The sequence below is a fragment of the Saccopteryx bilineata genome, chromosome 8 (assembly GCF_036850765.1).
Source record: "Saccopteryx bilineata isolate mSacBil1 chromosome 8, mSacBil1_pri_phased_curated, whole genome shotgun sequence".
NCBI lineage: Eukaryota > Metazoa > Chordata > Mammalia > Chiroptera > Emballonuridae > Saccopteryx > Saccopteryx bilineata.
The window spans coordinates 26,934,120-26,954,130 of NC_089497.1; the positions used below are offsets into that span (position 1 = coordinate 26,934,120).

Below are 20,011 nucleotides of genomic sequence, written 5' to 3' on the forward strand. Positions count from 1 at the left end.
GCGTCACTGTAAGGATGGAAGGAGGTGGCGCATATTGCCTGACACGCCAACATTTAGATCAGTCTTAGTTGCTAAAAGTGATCAAAAGACAGGAGCCGGGCCTTTGGCATCCTCGTTCTTCCATGACAGCCAGGGGCTCCGGTTTATGAGAACATTCAATAAGAGCTCATGAATATCACATGATCCAATTTATGGGTGTTAATTGAAACAAGTTAGTGTGTGGTAGGAAATATATCTATTCACTATTTATTGAACTCATACTAGTTACGATTAGTTAATAGTGTTTTTTGTGGGGTTTTTTTTTTTTTTTTTTTTTGTATTTTTCTGAAGCTGGAAACAGGGAGAGACAGTCAGACAGACTCCCGCATGCGCCTGACCAGGATCCACCCGGCACGCTCACCAGGGGCGAAGCTCTGCCCACCAGGGGGCGATGCTCTGCCCCTCCGGGGTGTCGCTCTGCCTCAACCAGAGCCACTCTAGCGCCTGGGGCAGAGGCCAAGGAGCCATCCCCAGCGCCCGGGCCATCTTTGCTCCAATGGAGCCTTGGCTGCGGGAGGGGAAGAGAGAGACAGAGAAGAAGGAGGGGGGGTGGAGAAGCAAATGGGCGCTTCTCCTATGTGCCCTGGCCGGGAATCGAACCCGGGTCCCCCGCACGCCAGGCCGATGCTCTACCGCTGAGCCAACTGGCCAGGGCCAATAGTGTTAATATTTACTAAAGATATTTATCTTTTTTTTTTTTTTTTTTGTATTTTTTGAAGCTGGAAACGGGGAGAAACAGTCAGACAGACTCCCGCATGCGCCCCACCCGGATCCACCCGGCACGCCCACCAGGGGCGACGCTCTGCCCATCCTGGGCATTGCTATGTTGCGACCAGAGCCACTCTAGTGCCTGAGGCAGAGGCCACAGAGCCATCCCCAGCGCCCGGGCCATCTTTGCTCCAATGGAGCCTTGGCTGCGGGAGGGGAAGAGAGAAACAGAGAGGAAGGAGAGGGGGAGGGGTGGAGAAGCAGATGGGCGCCTCTCCTGTGTGCCCTGGCCGGGAATCGAACCCAGGACCTCTGCACGCCAGGCCAACGCTCTACCACTGAGCCAACCGGCCAGGGCAAAGATATTTATCTTTTTTGGTCAGTTTAAAACGCATAAAGACAAAATAAGTTATCAGTTGTTCTCATTCAAGAGAATATCACTGTAAAAGTTATTTTGTTTGTTTTCTTTCATTTATTTTTTGAGAGAGAGAGACAGGAAGGAAGAGGGGAGGAGAGAAAAAAGCATCAAGCCGTAGTTGCTTTATTTGTTTATTGATTGCTTCTCATACGTGCCCTGACCAGGTGGCTCAAGCCCAGCCAGTGACCCCTTGCTGAAACCAGTCACCTTGGGCTTAAGCCAGAGACCTTGGGATCCTGTTGATGATCCTGCACTTAAGCCGAAGAACCTGTGCTCTACCTGGCACCTCCAGGCTTCCTCCTGGGCCCTCAGCATCGCAGGCCGAGGCTCAGTCCACTGAGCCACCACTGGTCAGGTTGTTTCCTTTTTTTTTTTTTTAATGAAAGGCCTTTACTGATGTTTTGGTCTTTTTTTTTTCTTTTCTTTTTTTGTATTTTTCTGAAGCTGGAAACGGGGAGAGACAGTCAGACAGACTCCCACATGCGCCCCACCGGGATCCACCTGGCACACCCACCAGGGGTGATGCTCTGCCCACCAGGGGGCGATGCTCTGCCCCTCCGGAGCATCGCTCTGTTGTGACCAGAGCCACTCTAGCACCTGGGGCAGAGGCCAAGGAGCCATCCCCAGCGCCCGGGCCATCTTTGCTCCAATGGAGCCTTGGCTGCGGGAGGGGAAGAGAGAGACAAAGAGGAAGGAGAGGGGGAGGGGTGGAGAAGCAGATGGGCGCCTCTCCTGTGTGCCCTGGCCGGGAATCGAACCCGGGACCTCTGCACGCCAGTCTGACGCTCTACCACTGAGCCAACCGGCCAGGGCCTGTTTTGGTCTTAGTTGCTTCATATTTTCAACTTCATTTTGGCAGCGCAATACATTGTGACATAAGGGTTTTGTAAAGATAATACTCACCTCCAAATCCAGGTCTCATTGCAAACTCGTGGTCGTCTATGCGGAGAAGCGGCTCCTGCGGCGGCGGCCACACTCGGGCACAGTCCCCTTTCTTCCCTCCGGTTTCTTGTTTGCTGTCCCTATGAAGGAAAAAATACTTTGAGATACACATGCTCCTGGAAGCTTTGATTTAGGTTAGACATCGGTGTTCAACATTGTATCCTCTGAAATCTGTACATAAAAGCTCGTTTTCTCAGTGCATGTTACACATAGCCAACGCTCTGTCAACATTCGCTCTTTATTAGATAAGGGTGGAACGGATACAATAAACCAAATTTTGGAGTCCCTTAAATGACAAACTGAGTTTGGATATAATACACTGACAGGTAATGTTTCTCAGAACATGATTTTTTTTATTATAATTTTATTTTTTTAATGGGGTGACATCAATAAATCAGGATACATATATTCAAAGATAACATGTCCAGGTTATCTTGTCGTTCAATTATGTTGCATACCCATCACCCAAAGTCAGATTGTCCTCCGTCACCTTCTATCTAGTTTTCTTTGTGCCCCTCCCCCTCCCCCTTTCCCTTTCCCTCTCCCCCCTCCCCCCGGAACCACCACACTCTTATCAATATCTCTTAGTCTCACTTTTATGTCCCACCTACGTATGGAATAATGCAGTTCTTGTTTTTTTCTGATTTACTTATTTCACTTCGTATAATGTTATCAAGATCCTACCATTTTGCTGTAAATGATCTGATGTCATCATTTCTTATGGCTGAGTAGTATTCCATAGTGTATATGTGCCACATCTTCTTTATCTAGTCATCTATTGACGGGCTTTTTGGTTGTTTCCATGTCCTGGTCACTGTGAACAATGCTGCAATGAACATGGGGCTGCATGTGTCTTTACGTATCAATGTTTCTGAGTTTGGGGGGTATATACCCAGTAGAGGAATTGCTGGTTCATAAGGTAGTTCTATTTTCAAGAACATGATTTTTAAACCAGGAAAGCCTCATTCCTACCACCTGAGTGGAGGTGGTCAAAATTCAGATCCATGAACCCCACCTCAAATCACTTAAAACGGAAGCCAAGAAAACAGGGCTTAGGAATTTGCATTAAACATCTACATAAGTGATTCTTGGAGTCTTTGAAGTTAACTATGTTTGTCTTAAGATGGTTCAAGAAAAAGCCTCCCAAATTGTAAACTGATGAAAATAGTGTTTTACAAAGACATAATGAGCAGAAAGTATGGATGCCGGTTGACATTAGCGGTCGAATCTCTGTAGTAGGTTCTAGAACTTGAGGAGTGGGCATGAGAATGGAGAGGAATCCAAAGAAAAAGTAGATGGATTTGGCAACTGATTGGGCTTGATGCTGAGTCCAGTTATGACACAGGTGAAGTGTGTTTTCACCTGCATTTCTCCAGAGCAAGACAAAGCGGAGCGGGGCCCATTGGATGGCGGAGTCCTGGCCGGGGAGGAAGTCCCTGCTCCTCTCTGGGTGTGGCTGACTGAGTCTCCCTGACCCGTTTTTGGTCCTGTGATACATACTTCTCGGCGTTATTCTACATTATGGAGGCAGAATGGCTGCAAAAGCACAGCTCCTCTGTAAGTAACATGCAGCTGTCACCTGTCCCGGGTGCTGGAGACTTTGCTCAGCTGCACCTTCCAGAGACGCATGCCTGTCATCGTCACTGTCACCAGCAGCAGCAGCTGCAGCAATAACACCTAGGTCTACCAGGTGAATTCTAGTTGCTGAATTGCTGACATGCTTTTACATTGATGAATATCGTCTCCAGCAAAGAGATGTAAATTTTTGCCTAAGACTTGTGAATACAATTTCTTAACTCAGTCAAGTGACTTTAATGGTGAGAATTTCACATTCTCAAGCGGCTGGTTGAAGAAATATGTTCGGGCTTAAGGGCACCTGACAGTACCCAGTATATTCTATCAGTGGGGACATTTCCAGTTGAAACGCTTAGAGATTTTTATATGAATTTTTGGCGTAGATAGAGATGAGGAGACGAGAGGGAAAATATCTGTTTTGGTAGAAGACAGTGACTTTGATGTTAAACACATGAAGTCATTATATCCTATGAATAATTAAACACATAAAACTCCTACTTCTGAGGGTATAGAATTAACTAGAAAATGTCTTTCAAGGAGCTAGAATGAACTATATATTGAAAAAGTAATAGCAGCTAGTTTGATTAAATGTCTGCTAAGGTCAACACCCCATACCAGATGTTTCTAAGTATTATCTCCTTTGGTCTGCATTTGAGTCACTTGGATTGCTGGACCCTGTGGCCAGAGCTTTGAATTCAATAAGCTTGAAATCTGAGAATTTATATTTACAAAAAATTCTCAGGATAACCGCTGGTCTAGAAAACGGTAGACATTTAGTAAAAACTAGCTAGTTATTATTTTAAGAAAAATGCAGTGTAACTTTGGATAGAAACTCATGAAAATTTATTAACTCCTTTGGTAATAAAATACAACTAAATGGCACATTCCATATGTGTCATTTCAGAAGCATAACTCCTCCGGAGTCTGGGAAGGATAAATCTTAATTAAGAGTCTCAAGTACACAGAGCACTGAGCCTGCTATGAGATGCACTCTTGACAATAGCTGAAAGTACATGGTCTTATCTGAGGGTTCTTCTGATGCCGTGAGGTATCCTATATTTATTTACACTTGAATGTATGTGTACCCCATCTATTTCTCAAAAAGGATTATGTGTCTTGTATACCAGCAAAAAGAATTGAAAAAATGTATGCACTCTTTCACACATATTTAAGTAGACATCTCTTTTTTATATAAAATTTAAAAATTGCTTAAATATTAATAATTTAAAATAAAACATATTCCTGCTTTTAATGTATTCTTTGACTCTAACTACCCATATTTTGCATTTTTTAATACATAAATAATCTCCCCTTTAAAAATCAGAAATTTTAACCCTGGCCAGATAGCTCAGTTGGTTAGAGCATCATGCCAAAGCACAGAGGTTGCCCGTTTGATTCCTGGTCAGGGTACATACAGGAACAGATCGATGTTACTCTCTCTCTCTTTTTCTCTCTCACTAAAATCAATAAATATTTAAAATTTTAAATCAGAAATTTTATTTCATTTCTTGTTTTCTTGAAACTTGCATTTTCATCCTCTTTCCTTCCTTGAATTTTATCAGCCTATCATACCTCTTTGCAAAGACACATATATGCAGATTGACAATAAATTTTTAAAGCTTTTCTAACTACTACAAATGGAGCAAACCATAACTCATATAAGAGTTGATAAGTACTTATTAAAACTATGAATAGAAAAAAACCCAAAAAACTATGAATAGGCCTGACCTGTGGTGGCGCAGTGGATAAATCATTGACCTGGAAATGCTGAGGTCGCCAGTTCAAAACCCTGGGCTTGCCTGGTCAAGGCACATATGGGAGTTGATGCTTCCAGCTCCTCCCCCTTCTCTCCCTCTGTCTCTCTCTCCTCTCTCTCCCTCTCTGTCTCTTTCTCCTCTCTAAAAATGAGTAAATAAAATAAAATAAATTAAATAAATAAAACTATGAATAAAATTTTATTGAAAATGTAATAAAATTTAATGGAGTAATGGTATATTATCTCCAATTATTTATTGTATCTGTGTATTAATATTACTCATTGCTATAATGAAACCAGATCTAGAATAAATTCTATTAATAATTTTTACTTTTAAAATGTTTTTATTTTTATTTATGTATAATAAACATAATTGATGTATAATTATTAACATATTGATGTATAATTAACATAACATATTAGTTTTAAGTATACAGCATAATGATCATCTGTCACATTCAGACTAACAAAAATTTTTTTCTTGTGATGAGGACTTTTAAGATCTACTCACTTAGCTACTTTCAAATAATCAACACAGTATTATTAACCGTCATCACCATGCTGTCCCTTATATCCCCATGACTTCCTTATTTTATTACTGAAAGGTTGTACTTTTTGACTCCCTTCAGCCACTTTGTCCACCCCTGCCTCCTGCCTCTCGCAACCACCAATCTGTTCTCTGTATCTATAAGTTTGGCTTTTGTTATTGTTGTTTTGTTTTTCAATTTCACATATAAGTGAGGTCATATGATATTTGTCTTCTCTGACTGCTTTATCTCACTTAGCATAAGACCCTCAAGGTCCACCCATCCTGTCACAAATGGCAAGATTTCAATTTTTTATGGCTTACTAATATTCCATCGTGTGTGTGTGTGTGTGTGTGTGTGTGTACACACCTCACATCTCTATCCATTCATCCATTGATGAACACCTAGGTTGTTTCCGTATCTTAGCCATTGTGTAGATAATGCTGCAGTGAACATGAGGGTGCATATATTTTGGGGTTAGTGTTTTCATTTTCTTTGGAAAATGCCCAGAAGTGAAATGCTATATCATATGGTAGTTCTGTTTTTAATTTCCTTGAGGTAATTTCATTCTGTTTGCACAGTGGCTGCACAATTTACATTCCTGCCAACAGTGCACAAGGGCTTCCTTTTCTCCACATCCTCACCAACACTTGCTGTTTCTTGTCTTTCTTACAATAGCCATTCTAACAGGTGTGAAGTGCTATCTCATTGTGGTTTAGATTTACATTTCCATGATCCTATTTTTTAACTTTCATAAATGAAAATATCGACAAATTTTGTTCAAATATAAGTAAGTTCATGGAATTAGAAGAAATTTTGTTTCTGCAATTCAACTTAATTATCTAAATTCCATCTTATATTCTGAAATTCACATTGTGATCACATTGTTATTATCAACAATTATTTCTAATGATTTGTAACCTAACAAAGTAGGTTCTTTCTTTAATTTAGTTGAAAGAAAAAAAGGAAATCACCCAGTTTGGAAAAGAATGTGTCACTTAAACTAAAGTCGCCCTGGCCGGTTGGCTCAGGGGACAGAGCATCAGCTCAGCGTGCAGAGATCCCAGGTTCAATCCCCAGTCGAAGCACACATGAGAAGCAATCATCTGCTTCTCTTCCTCTTCCCTTCTCTCTGTCTCTTCTCCTCTCACAGCCAGTAGCTCGATTGGTTTGAGCATCGGTCCAGAGTACTAAGGACAGCTTGGTCTATTCGAGCATCAGCCCCAGACAGGGGTTTCGGGGTGGATCCTGATTGGGGCGCATGCAGGAGTCTGTCTCTCTATCTCCCCTCTGCTCACTTAAAAAATAAAAAAATAAAATAAAGTCATTTACTACCTCAACAATAATATTTATAATGGTCTCTGTATCCAGAAAGATAGTATACACTGAGGCAACATGATTCAGGAAGAGGGAGAGGTATGCCTTTATTTTGTCAAACAGGACAAAGCAATCACTGAAGAGAGGCTATAAAACAGTGGTCCTCAACCCCCGGGCCGCAAACCAGTACCAGTTCGTGGGCCATTTGGTACCAGTCCGCAGAGAAAGAATAAATAACTTACATTATTTCCATTTTATTTATATTTAAGTCTGAACGATGTTTTATTTTTTTTTAATGACCAGATTCCACCTGACCTGTGGTGGCGCAGTGGATAAAGCGTCGATCTGGAAATGCTGAGGTTGCCGGTTCAAAACCCTGGGCTTGCCTGGTCAAGGCACGTATGGGAGTTGATGCTTCCAGCTCCTCCCCCCTTCTCTCTCTCTGTCTCTCTCTCCTCTCTCTCTCCCTCTCTCTCTCCTCTCTAAAAATGAATAAATAAAAAAAATGACCAGATTCCCTCTGTTACATCCGTCTAAGACTCACTCTTGACGCTTGTCTTGGTCACGTGATACATTTATCCATCCCACCCTAAAGGTCGGTCCGTGAAAATATTTTCTGACATTAAACCGGTCCGTGGCCCAAAAAAGGTTGGGGACCACTGCTATAAAGGATACTTCAGGCCAGTTTTCAGGTGTTTCAATTTTAGAAAAGAGGTCAAAGGAAGTCAAAGATCCAGAAATGATTGTTTTAAAACTTTATGCCCACATGCCCCTGTGATAGGTTGCAAGCACCCTGAGGGGTACATTATATTCTTAGAGTATAGGTGCTATATTTGAAGATCCTTCTTTTATAAAAAAAAATTTAAATGACATACAGGGTGGGCAAAAGTAGGTTTACAATGTTTCTTATGGAAAAAGACATACAAATTATGATTATAGCTTTTGCTCTGTTTTGCATACTCACAACTGTAAATTCTGTCCCACCCTGTATACAGAAAGGTTAGTAAAATGAAGACTGGCCTGACCAGGTGGTGGCGCAGTGGATAGAGCGTCAGACTGGGATGCGGAAGGACCCAGGTTCGAGACCCCAAGGTTACCAGCTTGAGCGCGGGCTCATCTGGCTTGAGCAAAAAGCTCACCAGCTTGGACCCAAGGTCGCTGGCTCCAGCAAGGGGTTACTCGGTCTGCTGAAGGCCCGCGGTCAAGGCACATATGAGAAAGCAATCAATGAACAACTAAAGTGTCACAACGTAATGATTGATGCTTCTCATCTCTCTCTTCGTTCCTGTCTGTCTGTCCTTGTCTATCTCTGCCTATGTAAAAAAATAAATAAATAAATAAAATAAAATGAAGACTGGATAGAACAAAGACAAGACAAGCAAATATGCTTAATAAGGGGGATTAATTTATAGTGGAGCATCAGATTTATCTCGAGCTTTCTGGCCTTATTCCATGTATGGATCATTATAAACTACTTTGTGCCTCCTGCCCTCTCCCCTTTTCTAGAAAAGAATGATTTAATTTTACCAGCTACTGAAAAAAAGGTTTTGGAAACTTCTGTCTGAAGACAGGGGTTTCTAGAAGGCTGAGTCCTGATGGGATAGAACAAAGAAATCCCGACTCACGGAAGACTCTTTCATCTTCATTCTCAATCTTTGTCTCCTCCCACAAAGCATTATGGACATGGAGAAATAGGCAGTGTAAGGCTTGGTTATGCTTATCATTTTTTTCTCTTTAAGTTAAAACTGTTCCTTCCTGGGTGAAACAAAGGAAATATATTTTGTTCTGGCAGGGTGGCTCAGGGGATAAAGTGTCATCCTGGAGGTTATGGGTTTGATCCTCAGTCAGGGCATGTACGGAGAAGCAATCAATGAGTGCACAACTAAATGGAATGAGTGATGCTTCTCTCTCTCTCTTTCTCTCTCTCCCCCCCCCTTTATCCCCTCTTTCTCTCTCTCTCTCTCTCTCTCTCAAATCAATGAAAAAATTTTTAAAAATAATAAACAAAGGAAACATTTCTATGCTCCTCTTCTCAGTATCAGAAACTCTACTATAATGTTGTAACTAAAAAAAATGGAGGTCTAGCCTGACCAGGTGGTGGTGCAGTGGATAGAGCATTGGACTGGGATGCTGAGGACCCAGGTTTGAGACCCCGAGGTTGCCAGATTGAGCGCGGGCTCATCTGGCTTGAGCAAAAAAGCTCACCAGCTTGGACCCAAGGTTGCTGGCTCCAGCAAGGGGTTACTTGGTCTGCTGAAGGCCTGCGGTCAAGGCACATATGAGAAGGCAATCAATGAACAACTAAGGTGTCGTAACAAAAAACTGATGATTGATGCTTCTCATCTCTCTCCGTTCCTGTCTGTCTGTCCCTATCTATCCCTCTCTCTGACTCTCTCTCTCTGTCCCTGTAAAAAAACAAACAAACAAAAAATGGAGGTCTTGGTGAAAAAAAAACAACAACTAGATTTTGAGTGGTTTCAGGAGGACTAAGGGAATCTTTGAAAAGAACAAATTAGACAAAAATAATCATTTTAAGTATAAAACTGGTTGGGAAAAAGCAAATGCATCCAAGTCATTCTGATCCATTGAAGTTTAATAAGTGGAATAACAACAACTCATTTCAAGTGAGTCATACTCACATGGTCGCTTCACAAAGCTGCTTTCCCCAGTGCCAACACGTTTGACTAGTCCACTGGGATGAGGACTTGAGAACAATGAGGTCTAACATGGAATAAACTCTTTACCCAGGAAGATTTAATTAACAAGCCTATTAGAAAATATTTAATCTAGAGGGTTAACGATGAGATACTAATTAAAACCATAAGTACCATTTTATACCTATTAAATGAGCAGAAAACTAAAAATCTAAAAATGCTGTTGAGAATATAATGAAATAGGAACATTTATACTTTGTTGATAGTGCAAATATTGGCAAAACCTCTTTAGAAATAAAATTCAAAAGCTATCAAGATAATTTATATGCTTTAAGTAAGTAATTCATTTCCAGGAATATGATATTTTTTATTGGTAAAGGAAAAATTACATGCATGAAAATATTTAATGCCATTATTCATAGCAGTTCAAACTTGAAAAGGAATGTTCAATAATGAAGTAAGTAATTTTGGTATTTTTAATTCAAAGTAATTATATGGAGTGATTAAAAATGCCATTATGATGTTCATGAAACAATGTGGGAAATGCACAAAATACTGTCTACACTAATTTTTTTCTTTTTTTTTTGCGAGAGGGAGACATACAGACAGGGACAGACAGATGGGAAGAGAGAGAGAGATGAGAAACATCAACTCATAGTTGTAGCACTTTAGTTGTTCATGGATTGCTTTCTCATACATGCCTTGACCAGGGGGCTCCAGCTGAGCCAGTGACTTCTTGCTCAAGCCAGCAACCTTGGGCTTCAAATCAGTTACCTTTGGGCTCAAGCCAGTGACCATGGGGTCATGGTGATGATTCCATGCTCAAGCTGGCGACCCCACACTCAAGCTGGTGAGCCTGCGTTCAAGCTGGTGAGGCTGCACTCAAGTTGGATGAGTCTGTGCTCAAGCTGGTGACCTCTGGGTTTCAAACCTGGGACCTCAGCATCCCAGGTAAATGCTCTGTCTACTGCACCATCACCTCGTTAGGTTACATTAATTTTTTTTTAATTAAGTGAGAGCAGGGGAGGCAGAGAGACAGACTTTTTCATGTGCCTGACTGGAATCCACCCAGCAAGCCCTCTATGGGGTGATGTTCTGCCCATCTTGGATGTTACTCTACAACCAAGCTATTTTTAGCACCTGAGGCAGAGACCACAGAGCCACCCTTAGCGCAGAGGCCAACTTGTTTGAGCCAATAGAGCCATGGCTGGTTGAGGGTGGGGGGTGAAGAGAGAGAGAGAGAGAGAGAGAGAAAGAGAGAGAGACAGAAAGAGGGAAGAGGGAGGGATGGAGAAGAATATGGTCACTTCTCCTGTGTGCTCTGACCGGAAATCAAACCCAGGACATCCACATGCCAGGCTGACTCTCTACAACTGAGCCAACCAGCCAGAGCCAGGCTACACTAACTTTAAACATGAAAAATCATGTAGGCATTTAAATATGGATAGAAGTGAGCTTGAAAAAGGGAAAGCATGATTGAAATTCTTTGTATTTTTTTCCATGTAAAACACCCATTATTGGATTTGTGTAACAAATGCTTTATAAATTATCTAGAGCAAATTGGGCTTGCCATCTAAGATCTTTTCTGAATAAGGATTCAGTAATAGCTTTCCACCTTATCATTCCGTTTTCTTTGTCATTCTAGTAGAATTTCCTGCTGCTAACTTTTTTCTACTTAGACTCTGTTTGAACCAGTTCACAGAGAAGCCCAGCCTAGCATCTCAAATAATGTGTAGGCAACATTTAAAAAATTTCTTGTAGACTTATGATTTTTCTTTAGAAAAATATAAAATGGCCTGACTGGTGGTGATGCAGTGGATAGAGCATTGACCTGGGATGCTGAGGAGCCAGGTTGGAAACACCAAGGTCATCAACTTGAGCAAGGTCCCATCTGACTTGAGCGCAGGCTCACCAGCTTGAGTGCAAGGTTGCTGGATTGAGTGTGGAATCATCAACATGATCCCATGGTCACTGGCTTAAAACCCCAGATCACTGGCTTGAGTAAGGGGTCACTGGTTCGGCTGGAGATTACAGGTCTTGACCTGTGCAATCAATGAACAACTAAAAAGTGCTACAACCCCAAGTTGATGCTTCTTATCTCTCTCCCTTCCTATCTGTCTCTCTCTCCCACTAAAAAATAAAAATAGCCTGACCAGGCGGTGGCACAGTGGATAGAGCATCGAACTGGGATGCGAAAGAACCCAGGTTTGAGTCCCCAAGGTCGCCAGCTTGAGCACGGGCTCATCTGGCTTGAGAAAAAAAAAAAAAGCTCACCAGCTTGGACCCAAGGTCTCTGGCTCGAGCAAGGGGTACTCGGTCTGCTGAAGGCCCATGGTCAAGGCACATATGAGAAAGCAATCAATGGACAACTAAGGTTTCGCAACGAAAAACTGATGATTGATGTTTCTTATCTCTCTCCGTTCCTGTCTGTCTGTCCCTATCTGTCCCTTTCTCGGACTCTCTCTCTCTGTCCCTGTAAAAAATATATATATTTTTTAAATATATATAATGAAGTAAAAATGTTTTTATTAGGCTACATAGATGCAAATGCACAAAATGCAGTAAAATAATGAGGAAATTAGTTGATCTAAGTTTTGATCACTAAGAAGGCCTTCATAATTCTGGATCCAATATTTATACAAAGTCCCTGATGCTTTTGAGATTTCATAGCGAGGACATGGTGCATTATCCAGAAGAATCTGTGACTTTGATTCCCGAACACCTGAATTCTGGGAATCCATGCCTAACTTTAGTCAGCAACCTCCCATAGAGGGGAAACCTATGCAGACGCACATTTCTGCACACGGCTGCCAGTGTATGACCCACTGGAGATCACAATAGCCCCTAAGTCTGACCTAGGGCTCTAGCAGATCATGAGCTTCGTGATGAGGTCTCAGATCCCTCACCTGTGAAATGAAGAAACTGGACCACATTAGGAACTGGTCTTCAGATACTTTTTTGGATAGCCCATCTGGTGTACTAAACTGGAAAACTTCACATGAAAATTCGATTTCCCTGCTTCTTCTTCAAAATTAGAAAATCTAGCAACTCTGGCCGCAAGTTCTTTATGACAAAGGGACGCTGGACCTGAGCCGCCATTTCCTCTGGAAGCAGTCTCTCTCTGTCCTACTTGCATTTGCATCCCTAGGACCCGCTTGCTTTCACATTAGGTTCATACATGTGCTGGTAAATGTTTAACGAGCTGCTCTCCAGGAGGGAAAAAAGCCCTATTTTGTAGTATTTGCTGATTTCCATGATGTAAATACTCCCACCATGGCTACTTTTAAGCTACTGATATGACAGAGATATGCACAGCCCATAGTGTAGTGTCATATAATATAATATAATGTAATATAATATAACATAACATAATGCAATAATCTATTGTAGTATATACTATAGTTTATAGGACAGAATAGGAAAAGATAGGATGGTATGGTATAGTATAATATTTCTACCATACAGATGTAAATATTCTCAAAAACAATAGGTAATAGTGAAATTTAGTAAGGAAGTGGTTAGTTTTAAGTATTTATTATCTTAGTTTAAAAAATAATTTATTTAGCCCTGGCCAGGGAGCTTAGTTGGTTAGAGCAGGGGTCGGGAAACATTTTGTCTGAGAGAGCCATGAACCCCACATATTTTAAAATGTAATTCCATGAAAGCCATACAACGACCCGTGTATGTTACGCATTATCCAATAAAAATTTGGTGTTGCCCCAGAGGACAGCTGTGATTGGCTCAGGCCACCCGCAACCATGAACATGAGCGGTAGGAAATGAATGGATTGTAATACATGAGAATGTTTTATATTTTTAATGTTATTTTTTTTTAATTCTTATTTATTTATTTATTTTTTACAGAGACAGAGAGTGAGTCAGAGAGAGGGATAGACAGGGACAGACAGACAGGAACGGAGAGAGATGAGAAGCATCAATCATTAGTTTTCCATTGAGCGTTGCAACACCTTAGTTGTTCATTGATTGCTTTCTCATATGTGCCTTGACCACGGGCCTTCAGCAGACCGAGTAACCCCTTGTTGGACCCAGTGACCTTTGGTTCAAGCTGGTAGGCTTTTGCTCAAACCAGATGAGCTCACGCTGAAGCTGGCGACCTTGGGGTCTCGAATCTGGGTCCTCTGCATCCCAGTCCGATGCTTTATCCACTGCGCCACCGCCTGGTCAGGCTATTGTGTTTTTTTATTAAAGATTTGTCTGCAAGCCAGATGCAGCCATCAAAAGAGCCACATTGCCTGACCAGGTGGTGGCGCAGTGGATAGAGTGTCAGACTGGGATGTGCAAGGACCCAGGTTCGAGACCCCAAGGTCACCAGCTTGAGCACGGGCTCATCTGGCTTGAGCAAAAAACTCACCAGCTTGGACCCAAGGTCGCTGGCTCGAGCAAGGGGTTACTCGGTCTGCTGAAGGCCCACGGTCAAGGCACATATGAGAAAGCAATCAATGAACAACTAAGGTGTCACAATGCGCAACGAAAAACTAATGATTGATGCTTCTTATCTTTCTCCGTTCCTGTCTGTCTGTCCCTATCTATCCCTCTCTCTGACTTCTCTCTGTCTCTGTAAAAAAAATATTAAAAAAAGGGCCACATCTGGCTCACGAGCCATACGTTCCTGACCCCTGGGTTAGAGCATCATCCCAACATGCCAAGGTTAAGGATTTCGTCCCCAGTTAGGGCACATACAAGAATCAACCAATGATGGCATGAATAAGTGAAACAACAGATTGATGTTTCTCTCTTTCTCTCCTGCTCTAGCTCTAAAAAAATCAATTAAAAAATAAAAACAATTTATTTAATGTATGTTTATATAATTTAATTTTAATAATATTTGTTTTAACAGCCAGCTAAAAATTTCCTAAAAATTTAACAGGTGGTTCTTGCCAGCCAATTTAAGCAGACTCAACACTCTGCTCATTATTCTTAAGGCCAGAGACAGTGCATTTTCCCCTACTATCCCTAACCACCAACACATAAGATGGCGTATAAAAGGCACTCAATACAATTGTCAAATTAATATTCAATGAGTCTACACATCTAATTGTCTTTGCATCCCTGAACAGCCAAATCTCTTCCCTGGGCAAAACAGGAAAATTTTTCATCTGCCATAACTGATTTTACTCACCACTACCACCCCCATTTTGTTTTTAAGAAACAAAGGGAGAATTTAGATGTAAAATTTTTTTAAATGTTTAGTTAAAACATTGAGGGTAAAGTGTAAAATTATAGTCTGAATGAAAGTAATTAATAGCAAAACATTTAAGGGTCTGATTGACTACATGAAAACTGGATCCAAATAATGCAAATAATGTGAGGTAATGCAAAAACTTTTACTTAATAATTTTCAAAGGAAGATCATACCTTTCGTCCATGTTTATTCTATTAGTTCTCTTGTGTTATGAAGGATTGGAGTATTAATTAGATCATTCATTACTTCTTCAGTTACTAATAATCAGACTAGCTGTGGGGCCAAGAGCCTCATAGCATCTATCCACACAGGAAGGTCTGGAGAATCCTGGGCTCCTTGCTCCAGAAACGACCCTATAAAGTAATTTCTGTATTTTTTGTCAAAATGCCTTAAAATATGTGTGACGACGTCCCGAGTGCCAGCCCAGAAACTGGCCGGCTGGGTAACGCTGTTCACGCAGGGACGACGCCTAGCTTTCCTCCTAAGCGGCCGCTTCTGAACCACGGTTGGCGGTTTGCTCAATTCCTCGGGACCTAGAGGATTTTTCTATGAAGAATTAAACAACAGACCTAAATTGAATGACTCATATTCTCACTTATTGCTGAAAGGGGCACCTCGCCTAGGATACACAGAAGTGAATAAACATGCGTGGCCCCACGTGGCAGAGACCCTGAGGTCCCGTCGTTATTGAAACAGGGTCTGACGACGTGAACGTCTAACGTAAGTAAACAATCCCTACTCCTCTACAGAGAGCAATGTTCTCCTATTGCCCCTTCAGTAACACTTTGAAAACACACATGGTAAATTTTCATGCAGCAAGTCTGCCACTGAGAGTGGGACAGTGGGGTGGGTTAGCTCCTGTGACGACCTTCTCATCTACGCATTCACCAAACAAACCGACACATCTCCTGTTTGAGTATTAAATAATGTCTTAAACAGTCGCCACATATCGGGGTTTTTTTTTTAGAATTTATTTATTCATTTTTAGAGAAAGAGAGTAGAAAGAAAGAGAGAGAGAGAAGAGGGGGAGGAGCAGGAAGCATCAACTCCCATATGTGCCTTGACCAGGCAAGCCTGGGGTTTCGAACCAGCAACCTCAGCATTTCCAGGTTGACGCTTTATCCACTGCACCACCGCAGGTCAGGCTCCACATATTTTTTAATTAGATAAAATATTCTATACAGATGTTATAAACAACCTGAAAAAAATATATAGTCTGGTGGAATGCCCCACGTCTCCCAAATACTGCCTTGCCTGATTGCCTGGAACGAGACTCAGAAAGCGATTGAGCCGGGCAGGCTTTCCTGCCGCCTCAGACCCAGGTGTGGAAGTAGAGGCCCCGAGGAAGGTGTGGGAGGCCCTGGACCTTCCAGAGCAGACCAGGGGTCAGGAATCCAGTCACCTCTTCCTCCCTCATCCCACACCTCTTTGGTTTGGGTCGTTACACCTGAGGCTTCAGAAGGATTTCTGAGTTTTCCTGTCCTCTTTCCTGATCTTATTGTGAGTGCTTCACAAATATTCAAGCTGTGAGGGCGATCTGGCTGAAACGTCTGTCACCCCACTGATTGCCAAGGTTGTCTGGGTGGTTCCCTGTTTCCCCGAAAATAAGACAGTGTCTTCTATTAATTTTTGCTCCTAAAGACGCGCTAGGTCTTATTTCCAGGGGAGGCCTTATATTTCTAAGCTTGAAAAAAAATTGCACTAGGTCTTATTTTGGGGGGATATCTTATTTTCGGGGAAACAGGGTATTATTCACCTTCATTCCTCAGTTTCTTCGACTGGGACCTTCTGGAAATCTTGTGCGTGGTGAAAAGCTTTTCCCCAACAGGAGGTCATTCTTGGTTGTTAAGGGTGCATGGGTAATCAGGAAACAGTTGTTCCGGCCTGGGACAGAAGGGATTCCTGAGACTTGAGTGCCAAACCCACACAATACTCAGCAAATTGGGAGGCACTGGTCACCCTAGTTGTTAGCTCTGCTCTCTTACCAGCATGTCCAAACGTGCTCTCAGTGATTGATGCTAGATAATACATGATGATGTATTGACGTTCAACGATGTTTCAAAGGTATGGAAACTGTTCTTGAAAGACAACAAAGGGCTTTAATGCCTTTCAACATTAATTCATCAATATATGAAACTATACACCTTTACAAGTCCTTGACATTGGATGCTGGTTAGACTAACACTCAGAAACAAAAATCTGAAGAAACATAAAGTTTCCTCAGTGATGCATTAAAAATGAATGTATTAATCATTGAAGAAATACATTCCCTAATAAAAAAAGATGTTTATGTGAGCCCTTTATCTTTTGTTTCCAAAAACAAACTAACAAATGCCAGCAGTGATCCCACAGTCGGCTCCTTCTGACGCTATCAGAGGCGGTTTATATTTGTGAGTGAATTCTATCTCCAGAGATAATCACCACCACAAAGAGGTGCTACCGTTACAGATTCGTTTCTCGGTTTCCCGTAGTCTGAGGCAGCCGGGGAGAGAAACCGGGCGTTAACTGCCTAGGAGACCCTATGGGGAGCTTACCGGGCTCGTCCCACTGGCGAGGCGCAGGGCTGGCGGGGCCTCTGGATTGCAGCAGCAGCACAGGCATCGGGCAGCAGAGCGATCCAGATACAGGTGAGGACCGACAGGGCGGCCAGGACCATCTCTTCTGGCTTGCAGGTGGATGCAACCAATCCAGTTAGCAATTTTGCTTCTGTGCCTCTTACAGAATAGTGTGCCAGGTAGAAGGCATCAAGGAACTAAGAGACGTTGCCTTCAGTGCCGGTCTTTTGTTTTAGTGAATTAAACTCACATCACCTACAGGCAGACATCTGTCTGGATCTTCAGCAATTTAGGAAAAACAAAGCAGATTTTTTTTTCATTTTCAGTTTATATCCTCCGGTTCCCCCTCCCAGGAAAGGGTCTTCAGAGAGGAGCAATGAACTCTCAGCTGCAGTCCTCGGCGGACAAGGAAGGGAGGCTGGTCATCAAATCCCCTTAATCCAACACAATATCATTGGAATATATTTAATCATTTGGCAAAGTAATATGCTTACTGAGAACAAAGATGATTAATTTAATTTTAATTGCACATTTGAAGACCTTTTCCTTTATCTCTCTAAATGCATACAGATTGCCATAGTACAAACAAAAGAAATATAAATTATTACTCTTGGCAAACTATTAAGTATATTTTTAAATGATTATTCCATCGCTACCAAAAGTGGTTTAATTTTAGATTTAATACTGTTAGTATTTTGACAACTAAAAAATAAGTCTTGAGCAGCAGATAATGAACGGGCCATCACTGCTAAATTATGGGCACACATTCTCCTAAAGGCGCTTTGCATACATAGAGCAGAAGTATTCCCTCTATATATGCAAGCTATCAATGAATGAGCATGCCAGCGAAATTAAATTGCTCTGTAGACTATCACAAGTGAAGTAATATAGCAAGAGCTGGACTGTTAACGAGGGCTTAAGAAGAATGCTATTTTCTTCCCAGAAGTATAGTGAGAAGGGAATTCTTTTTTTTTTTTTTTTTTTTTTTTTTTTGTATTTTTCTGAAGCTGGAAACGGGGAGAGACAGTCAGACAGACTCCCGCATGCGCCCGACCGGGATCCACCCAGCACGCCCACCAGGGGCGACGCTCTGCCCACCAGGGGGCATCGCTCTGCCGAGACCAGAGCCACTCTAGCGCCTGGGGCAGAGGCCAAGGAGCGATCCCCAGCATCCGGGCCATCTTTGCTCCAATGAAGCCTCGGCTGCGGGAGGGGAAGAGAGAGACAGAGAGGAAGAGGGGGGGAGGGGTGGAGAAGCAGATGGGCACTTCTCTTATGTGCCCTGGCCGGGAATCGAACCTGGGTCCCCCACATGCCAGGCCGACGCTCTACCGCTGAGCCAACCGGCCAGGGCCGAGAAAGGAATTCTTAAATTTCCTTAATGACCTGTGGTGGCGCAGTGGATAAAGCGTCGACCTGGAATGCTGAGGTCGCCGGTTCAAAACCCTGGGATTACCTGGTCAAGGCACATATGGGAGTTGATGCTTCCTGCTCCTCCCCTCTTCTCTCTCTCTCTCTCTCTCTCTCTCTCTTTCTCTCTCTCCTCCTTCTCTCCTCTCTAAAATGAATAAAGACTTAAAAAAAAAAAGAAGCCTCAACTCTTAGTTGCAGCATCTTTAAAGAAAAAAAAAATTTCCTCAAATTTTTCTGTCTCCTTAACACCTTGTATCCTGTGTGATAGCTTTATCACATTAATTTATGACTTGGGTTACATCTTCTCTTAGCCCAGGCATTAAAACCTTCTTCTATGTTTATTAGACATGTCTTTTCTCTTTAAAATATATGTTTAAGACTGATCAGGCAGTGGCGCAGTGGATAGAGCGTCGGACTGGGATGCGGAGGACCCAGGTTCAAGATCCCGAGGTCACCAGCTTGAGCGCAGGCTCATCTGGTTTGAGCAAAACCTCACCAACTTGGACCCAAGGTCACTGGCTTGAGCAAGGGGTTACTCGGTCTGCTGTAGCCCCACGGTCAAGGCACATATGAGAAAGCAATCAATGAACAATTAAGGTGTTGCAACGAAAAACTAATAATTTATGCTTCTCATCTCTCTCCGTTCCTGTCTGTCTGTCCCTATCTGTCCCTCTGTCTGACTCTCTCTGTCTCTGTAAAAAAAAATATATATATTAAAAATATATGTTTAATATAAAATATTACAAATATGCAGAATGAAGGCATAAATCCTTGCTTCTCACCAGTCCTCTATCTAGTGTTTATCATTATGGTATATGCGTTCATAAATAATGTACAAATTTTTTGCACATTTTAAAAAACTGTATAATATTACATTATACTTTTACTTCTACAACTTACTCTTT

At 42.1% G+C, this 20,011-nt stretch overlaps 1 protein-coding gene across 1 annotated transcript in view; it reads right to left on the reverse strand.

Moving 5' to 3' along the window:
- GABRR3 (gamma-aminobutyric acid type A receptor subunit rho3) overlaps nt 1-18,081 on the reverse strand; it is a 90,732-nt gene extending 72,651 nt beyond the window's left edge. Inside the window, exons 1-2 of the mRNA XM_066241203.1 lie at nt 17,673-18,081; nt 2,069-2,187 (exon numbers count right to left, since the gene is read on the reverse strand). Of these exons, the coding sequence (XP_066097300.1) occupies nt 2,069-2,187; nt 17,673-17,794 (241 nt within the window). The 5' untranslated portion in view covers nt 17,795-18,081. The remainder of the gene's footprint in view (nt 1-2,068; nt 2,188-17,672) is intronic.
- Nucleotides 18,082-20,011: the final 1,930 nt, after the last annotated feature.